General features: G+C 58.9%; 1 protein-coding gene across 1 annotated transcript; it reads right to left on the bottom strand.

The window, feature by feature from the left end:
- Positions 2,703–3,977, bottom strand: FOXB2 (forkhead box B2). The gene has a single exon (XM_018052826.1). The coding sequence runs from the start codon at positions 3,975–3,977 to the stop codon at positions 2,703–2,705; it is 1,275 nt and encodes a 424-aa protein (XP_017908315.1).

The following is an 8,599-nucleotide window of genomic DNA, read 5'->3' as shown; positions in this document are numbered from 1 at the left end:
GACTTGCCGCCCCTACACTAGAGGTCCCAGCCTGGAGCTTCCAGGCACCAACTCACCCAGAGGTGGACGAAGCAGTCAGGCTCCCAAGTCTCCCCAAGTCTATGCTGCCCACACCAGTGGCTTCCCTTTTTTGTCTTTCAACACTCTCAGATTATTGTAAAGGAAAATCCTGCAGGAAACTTTGCAGTCTCAAGTTTAAAGTTGGGATACACTACAGTTGCTTGGGCCTCCAAGGAGGCAGTGACCTCCTTTGAAACTTGTCTCCCAGGTGAGCCCAAAACTTAGCTGAACTGGTGCAATAAAGTGAAAGAAAGTGAAAGTGAAGTCGCTCAGTCGTGTCCCCATGGACTTTTTGTGACCCCATGGACTGTAGCCCACCACGCTCCTCTGTTCATGGGATTTTCCAGGCAAGAGTACTGGAGTGGGTTGCCATTTCCTTCTCCAGAAGATCTTCCCAATCCAGGGATTGAACCTGGGTCTCCTGCATTGTAGGCAGACCCAAATTAAGAAGCAATGCAAATCCCCTTAGTGTCATTACTGTGAGCAGGTCATTTCGTTGGCAGTTTATTTTCTTCTGATGAAAAGGTTAGAGGCGGGCTGCTGTTGGGCTGGTTCAAGATGGAGCCCTGTTCGAGGTGCCCCACCACTTCCCCGCGCAGGTCCGCCGGGGTTGCAGCCCTCAGGGTCTCTCCAGCGAGCACCGGCTGCGGTTGACTGCGGGGCCCCCGGCTGTCCCAGGACCCAGGTTGCCGAGGATGCGCAACAGGTCCCCTAGGCCGCCGCGGCTGGGCGCGCGCTTCTTGGGAGTGTGGCCCGCGGCGGCAGTGGTGGTGTCCGGGCGCCCTCCTCCCCGCCACTAGCCCGCCCCCCAGACTTCATGGGACGCCGCGGCACCCATCCAATGACACAGGGACCCACCCGGCCGCGGCCCACTCTCAAAAGAGGGTCAGAGAAACCCTCAGAAAAGGGAAAGGGTATTGGTGATGATGTGTTGCTAATAAACCTCATGTAGGAACAGAGAAAGTTCCTTGTTGCGGGTTTTTTCTTTTTTCTTTTTCCCTAATCCGGCCTCTCCCACTGAGGTGGACTAGAGCTTGGTTAGGAAAGCAGCGGAAGAATGGGTAGTATAGACAAAGTTACTGCGCCAACTGATAAAAGGAGCCATGGAGGAGGAAGCCTGTGCTGCTGCCGCTCCTCCTGTGCACTCACCCTCTTGATGCTCACAAGTTTGAAATGAAAAGGGAACAGGAGGATTTGGCATGTCCCCAGACTTTCCCCCAGTGGGTATGCACACCGCAGCCTCGGCTCTTGAGAAGCGAAACACCTTTACACCGGCATACCGGGAGAGAAGCTTTAATGGAGGACACCGCGTACAACACAGGCAGACATGAACTTGGCACAAAGTCACAACCCGAACGCGGCGCGGACACAAGCCAGAGATGACTCGGGGCACAGGACAGCGGCCTCCTCCCTACCCGCCCCCATTCGTTCCCAAACGTTTATTTCGAGTAAAGTGCTATTCCGGGGCTCAAAAACCAGGAAGAGCAACAGCGGCAAAGCAAGTTTCTTTTCCATTCACCGACTGAAACTGAAGAGTTCGCCTGAAAGACGAACGCGCCCAAACAGCACATGGAATTGTACCAAATCGACGGTCATCCTCACACGTCTGTCCCAAGGAGGCTGGAGGGCACGGCCACGAAACGCTCCTGGAAACGTTAAGAGCAATCTTGTCGGGTGACACGGCAGGTTTTTCTTGCATTCTAGAGTTACGGGAACAAAATCCAGCGATGCAAGTAATTAAAAAAAAAATCCGAAATGGAACGGATCATGGGAATTCATATTATCTGGGGGCTCCTCAATGGTCTCATCCGATTGATTCAAAAACAAATTGCAGGTAGAAAGTCTCCTTTAATCTCTCTCTTTGGTTATGTTTTCCGAACTTACTTTTGGGATCTGAGGCTTTGTGCTTTAAGCTGCGGCCATTCTCTTTTGTGCAAACTAATTGCTTTAGCCGTTGCTTCTATCCTTCTCGACCCTCGGGTCAGAGCCAAGAAACTTAACTGTTTCCCAAGATCCTTCGTGAGGTTCCCACTATCCCCCCACCCCCACCCCAGGCTTTATTCATGCTACCGTGTCCTTGTCCGTTTCACTGACCAGGAAAATGCTCCCTCTTTTCCTTCTTAAATAAAACGAGATTTCCTTAGTGAATAGCAGTTTTGTCTGGAATACTCACGAGGGGAGGCTGTCTGAGGTTGAGACCCGCCGGCAGAAACGCGGTGGCTGAGGTCCGCCTCAGCCTCACTCTCTGTTGGATTTCTCCCAGGGAGGTTTAGCTCTGCTGGCGTCTGCTCCCGGGAATAAGAATCGAAATCCATTTCCAGTATGTCAGCGAATGAGGCTTAAACTCTTTTGTTCCCTTCCCGCATAACTTATGGATTTATAATATTAATTACAATAGAAACTCTTACCTGAAAACTGGTTTTCATTAATCTGATTGTACCATATAGTATAAACACAGACACAGTGTTATATTTATTCATACCACTGGAGAATCCACTTTCGGGTTGGTTTGTCTGTTTAAATACCTTCCTTTCCGCGCAAATACGGCTCGCCAGCTGTGCCCGACCAGGGCAGGGCGCCCTCACCCTCTCCGGAGGGCGGTCCCGGGCCAGGCGTTTGTCCATGAGAACCCGCTGGGTATCCTAAGAGTGCACCAGCACCGAGTGCAGAGAGCCGCCTTTGGTCTCAGCCGCGCCCGGGGCGGTGGGCTCCATCAAGGGGGCGGCGGGCGAGGCGGCGGCCGCCGGGCACACGGTGGACGGCGCCGGCGGCTGCTGTGAGGCCCCGGGGACAGCGAGCGTCGGCGGCAGCGCGGCCACTGGAGGCAGCGCGGGAGTCGGCTTGATGGGCACGGGCACCGCGGGGAGGCTCTGGCTTGCCGAGTGGCACAAGGCCTTGACCGGCACCCCGAAGGCGCCGTACTCCGGGCCCACGGGGACCCCCGCGGCAGCAGCGGCGGCGGCAGCCGCGGCCACCGAATCCATGACGCCGACGTGCGGCCACACGGAGCTGACCACGTTGCCGAGCTGGCCTGGCACGGGGTAACCCAGGTGGTGCATGACCGACGCCAAGGGCAACCCGCCCGCCTGCAGCACGCCCTTGTAGTCCCGGCCTATGATGTTTTCGATGGCAAACGGGTGCTTGAAGCCCGACGTGGACGCGGCGGCAGCAGCGGCGGCTGCAGCGGCCGAGCCCAGCCCGTAGGGGGGGAACTGGGACAGGCGCCCCACGCTGCCCACTGCCGCCGCGGCCGCCGCGGCCGCCGCCGCTGCCACGGCCGCTGCCTCCTGCATCTTGCCGGGGTGAGACTGCTGCGGAGGCTGCGGCGGAGGCTGCTGCGGGGGCTGCGAAGCGAGGGGCGGCGGCGGCTGTGGAGCGGGAGGCGGCTGCTGGTGGAAATAGTGCACCATGTGCGGCGGGGGAGGCGGCGGCGGCGGGTGGTGGTGGTGATGGTGATGGTGCGCCGCGGCGTGGTGGTGATGGTGCGGGTGGTGCGCGTGGTGGGGGTGCACGTGCCCTCCGGGCCCAGTGCCCGGCGCGCCCTTGGTGCTTCCAGCCTGCAGGTGAGGGTGGTCCGCGCGCAGCACCTTGAAGCGCTTGCGGCGCCGCAGAAAGCTGCCGTTCTCGAACATGTCGCCGCAGTCGGGATGCAGTGCCCAGAAGCTGCCCTTGCCGGGCTGGTCGGGCCGCCGCGGGATCTTGATGAAGCAGTCGTTGAAGGAGAGGTTGTGGCGCAGGCTGTTCTGCCAGCGCTGCGTGTGCTCGCGGTAGTAGGGGAAGCGTTCCATGATGAACTTATAGATGTCGCTCAGCGGGAGCATCTTTTCCGCTGAGTGTTGGATGGCCATCGCGGTCAGCGAGATGTAAGAGTAGGGAGGCTTTTGGTCGCTGTACGAACTTTTCCCCGGCCGCGGCATCGCCCCCGGCGCCTCCACCGCCCTCTGGCCCACAACGGACCGCAGCGTCGCTCCGCACCCCACTCCCCGGGCCTGGCTGTCTTCACTAACCTGCACTCCGCCTTCCCAGGCCCGCCACCCCGCCCTCTTCCCCCCCCGACCCTCTCGCCGTTTCTCTCCCGCCTTCTCCCCGCTGCCTGTGGTCTCCGCGCTTGGCCTCTAGAGCCAATTTAGTAATCCGACGCTCGGAACTTCTTGCCTCGACGGCTGCGAACCCTTGCGCACAGTCGCAAGCGGGGCGCGCCAGCTTCACCGCCAACCCCCGGCGTCTTCCCGCGGGTGGCCGGAGGTTAAGCGTGGGAACTGGCGAAGGAGCAGTCGGGAGGGGCAGTGATTCTTTCTGGCTTCGTCTCGTCTTTCTCTCGGTTGGAGGGAAGCGCAGGCCCAAACAGCTGGAAGGAAGGACTGGGCAGTCAAGACTGGCCCTTTAAATCCGAGTTGGCGCTCGTTGTGCAAGAGGCCGGGGGCGGCGGGACTGAACAGCGCGCTGCACGCTGCCCGATGACCCGTCCCTTAATCCGCTGTGCGTTCTGGTGCTCCTGGAGAGGAGAGGCGAGGTAAGGAGAAGGGAGCTTGGCTCTGGCAGCCCGCGTCTCCTTTCTCTCCGGCAGCTAGCAGAGGATCCAGGGGGTAGAGCTGTAGGCGGTCGCCTTGCGGCGGGGTTGGGGGGGTCGGGGGAAAGTTTGTAGGTTTCTGTAGAGGCGGCGGCGCTTGCAGACCCTGAGGAGGGGCGGGGGCGCTGGATGCGGGGCGCAGGCGGAGGGGCTTCTGCGAGCGCCAGGCGGGCGCGGGGCTGGTCCGGCCCGCTCAGTTGCAGCCGCTCTCCCGGGCCGGTCTGGAGCTGGAGAGGCAGCGGCGGCGGCTGTGGCAGCGACGCGCTCTCCTGACTGCGTTTTGTAATGGTCCCCGAGACGCCGAGACCCCCGCAGCTCGCGCTTCGAGACTATCACATGACCGAGGCTGAGGGACTCCGCAGCCGCCGCCGAGTCTCTTGCTGAAGAAGGGGCGAGAAGGCGCCGAGCCTCGCCCCCGCCCCCTCCTCCACCTCGGCTCGGGCGCCCCCACCCCCAGCTTTTACCACCGGCTCCGCAGCCCCCAGCCGCGGCGGAGTAGGGCAGGGGGCGCAGGCTGTTCGCAGGGTGGGGCATGGTGCCCGGTACGGTCCCCGCCACTGCACCCTACCCGGGTCGCGACGCACAGTAGAGGTGGACCAGAGACTCCCTTCTCGTTCCTCTCCAGCACCTCCCGCCTGTCCCCGCCCTTTCAGGCTTCCCTCTTCCCACCTACCCGGCTCTGGTCTTCTTTCTCCTTACACTTTTTTCCTCCTGGACTAACCACTGTGGGTCAAGTTCACAGCTGCGTGGCCTCGTGATCTCTTCTCTGCACGTAATCTCAAAGGCCGGAGGGTTGGAAGGAGAAGCTATCGCAGAGGCGAGACGGGGACGTTTTCACCAAATGTCAATTCCATCACAATTTTATTGCGCGCCAACTGAGTGTCGGCCCCAGTGATAGGCACCTGGTACAGGGAGGCCTGGGACAGCTCTTTGCGCTCCAGAACCGCAGTCTAGTGGGAGAGACTGACAGTAGCTGGGAAATTTGGATAGATACTAAGGGCTTTATGGATGGAGGCCTCACCAAGAGCGGGTGGATGGGACAGCGTTTCTCTGGGTGGTAACATCTGAGCTGGGGCCAGAAGGAGGGCTTGGAAGCTCAGAGGTCTCATCACCTGGGTGTGTCAGAGCGCAGTGTTGCTATTTTCAGCACATCGAGGGAGAAGGATATAATTAAATAGTAGGTCAAAATGATCACTCCACAGGGCCCTGATCTGACTTGTGAGGTTGGATGAGCCATAGCGCTGAGGTCCCCGTGCTTGATGGGATTCCTGAAGCAGTTTCCTGTTCCACATTCTCTTGCACACCCATGAGCGAATCCCAACTGACTGGAGAGAACCTGCAGTTATACTCTGGTTTTGGTTGTCCTTGCCAGAGGAAAAGCAGAATTTGGAGACTGTATGTGTACATATAGACATATATATGTATATGCAGGTACACATACATTCCTTCTGTCTCTTGGCCTCAGTTATTTGTAAAATGAGATGTGTGAAGCTGGAAGTTTCACGGGTGCCTTCCAGTTCGGAGATTTGAGGAAAAAGCAGTTAAGGACTGTGGATCATTCTGTATTTAATTTCTTCTATTCCGTGCCTAAATTTGGAGGCAGAAGGCTGTTGGCCCATTCTGTTTCGGAGACTGCCCCTTGCTCTTCCGCCTTGAGGACACAGGTCAAGTGTTTTTAGCTTCCGACTTTTGGTGAGCAGCCCGAGAAAAGGAGTAGGAGAAGGGCTGTTCGCCCGTCGGGTTGCGGGAGTGCGGTGAGCGGAACAGATTCGCAATATTCATCTTCAGGCAGGAGCTGGATTTCTGGCTAGTGCTGTTTGGCCAGTTTTTTCTAGGTCCGCAGACTTTTTAGAATAGGCGTTAAAAGTGGAGCGTGCCAGAGGGCCCCAGGGGGAAAGAGCAACTTCTTGGTTTGTGCTAAGGAAAGGAGACCCTTTCAGAGCAGGATGCTTTCGCTGTCACTTCAAGCCGGGAACGCTCCTTCCGCCAGTGGAGTTTTTGCGGAATTTTTGGTCTGCTGATGCAGTTTAAAGAACCAAGCAGCAGACGGCCTCCTGGCCTCAAGAAGTCATGGAAAAATTCCGAGGAGGTCCACAGTTACAGTGACAGCTAGAGCCCGCTGGCGCCGGGTGTCCCCTTCTCCCTTGACGGATGTGGTGCAAGAACAGCCCTGTCTAGGTCCAAGAGCCGCCGAAAGGCTGCTGGTGGGAGCTCGGCGTGCCCGGAGCGCAGAGGCTCTTCCGGCCCTGGCCCCGCACGCCTCTCGGGCAGCGGCAAGTTTTGTTGAAAGATATCTTCCGCGCACTCCGGCAAAAGCCGTGCCTCCTGTTTGGAAGCAGCTTGAGGACGTTCTCGTCTGGCAACTGGACTCCGAGGCGTCTGGGGACAGCGAGGGGTGGGGGCCTCGAAGGGTGTTCCGGACCAGCCGCGGGCGCATACAACCTCAGTACTACAGCTGGAGCCGGACACTCGCTGGGTGAGCTCAGCCCGGCCCACAGACCTGCCGCCACCACCTCGTGGGGACGCGAGCCGTGTGACCGGCACCTTCCACCTCGGCGAGCCTGCGGCGTTCAGCTGGCTGAGCGGCTCCGAGCAGCTCGAACCCAAACAGAGCCGCGGAGGTCGAGCGAGAGCCCCAAGCCTTACGCTTCCTCGTCCGGGTGGACTTGTCAAGAGTACAAAGTACTTCCCCGCCCTGAAGCCCCAGCCAGCTCCCGCGGCCCGGGCCCGCGTCTCAGCGGAGAGCGCGGCCGAGGAGTATTGTGGGGGATTCCCGGGGGCGCGGGGCCTGGCAGCCAGGCTCCGGCCGCCGTGGGGGGTGCGCCCGCCCTCTCTCCCCCTCCTTCCCCCGAGGTTGATTTAATTCCGGCAAGTTTTGCAGGCGCTCAGCAGCACCGGCGGGGGCCGGTACGCGCGCGCTCCAGCTGCCTGCAGACAGACCCCCGTTCAAGAAAAACAGATCAAGTAACCACCCTGGCACCAACCAGTCGGTTTCAAGTTTCCGCGTGTAATTTTTTATTTTTTAAAACAACCACTACGCTATACAAATATTGGCTGGCGCTGAGGACGCTGGCAGGCAAATCATCGCCCCGGGCTTAGTGTAATTATCTCAGGCGTATTTGGTTTACCCCTTAGGCAATTGTTGGCGACGCTCGGCTAGAAAGAGGAGTTCCTTGCAAGTTTTTATTGCGTTTAATTGGCTCTATAGAGGGGAGTAAAAATTTGCCAGAAAACGATGTGGAACTTTAGAAGGGACTATTTATTCATTCTTTCTCCTTTATGCCCCCTCCCCCAGCTCCGCAGAAGGTCCCACGCACCCCCTCAGCCTGGGTCTACGCCAGACGATCCCGAAGCTTTCGTGGACAGCTGTGCCCAGCGTGAGGAGGAGTGCAGGTGACCCATGGGGCTAGAACGATGTGCAGGACTAGGAAAAAGGTAAAAGTTCATGCGCTCATCTCGATTTTCATAGGTTCTTTGTTTACCCACTGACCTTTGACGTGCGGATGGTTGCCTGAGTTAGCGACATTTGGGATTCTCCCAGGCACGTTCACTGTCACCCCATCCAGCCTCTCGCCCGGCCCCCAGCGGACTCCAACGCCCATTCATTTCCCAACCCCTAGCCCTAATAAGGGCTTGAGGCGGGTGGGAGAAGGCCGGCTCGGGATCTCGCTCACGTGATTTCCAGTCCTAACCCTGGCACCACCTGCTGGTTGACCCTGGTGGCATAGTTTCCTCGCTCCGGACTTTATTCGCCCCCACTCCCGGAAATAAGCAGGAGTCACAACAGAGCTTTCAAAGGCCCCGCGCTCTCAGGAGCTGAGTTTTGAGGTTGTGCTCCCAGTCCGCGACGTGGGTGTGTAGGAGGCCTGGGCACACCAGCATCAGAGCAGCCCGGGACCCTATGGGCAGCGGCATCATCCTTCCTCCGCTCGCGTGGTTCCGGGAAGCCTTAAGTCTCTAGCCTGGCCG

This window comes from Capra hircus, chromosome 8, assembly GCF_001704415.2.
Source record: "Capra hircus breed San Clemente chromosome 8, ASM170441v1, whole genome shotgun sequence".
Lineage (NCBI taxonomy): Eukaryota > Metazoa > Chordata > Mammalia > Artiodactyla > Bovidae > Capra > Capra hircus.
This window is presented reverse-complemented; position numbering and strand designations above follow the sequence as displayed.

Bases quoted from the DNA above. Each gene is read 5' to 3' on its own strand.
- FOXB2 (XM_018052826.1), bottom strand. From the start codon at position 3,977: ATGCCGCGGCCGGGGAAAAGTTCGTACAGCGACCAAAAGCCTCCCTAC.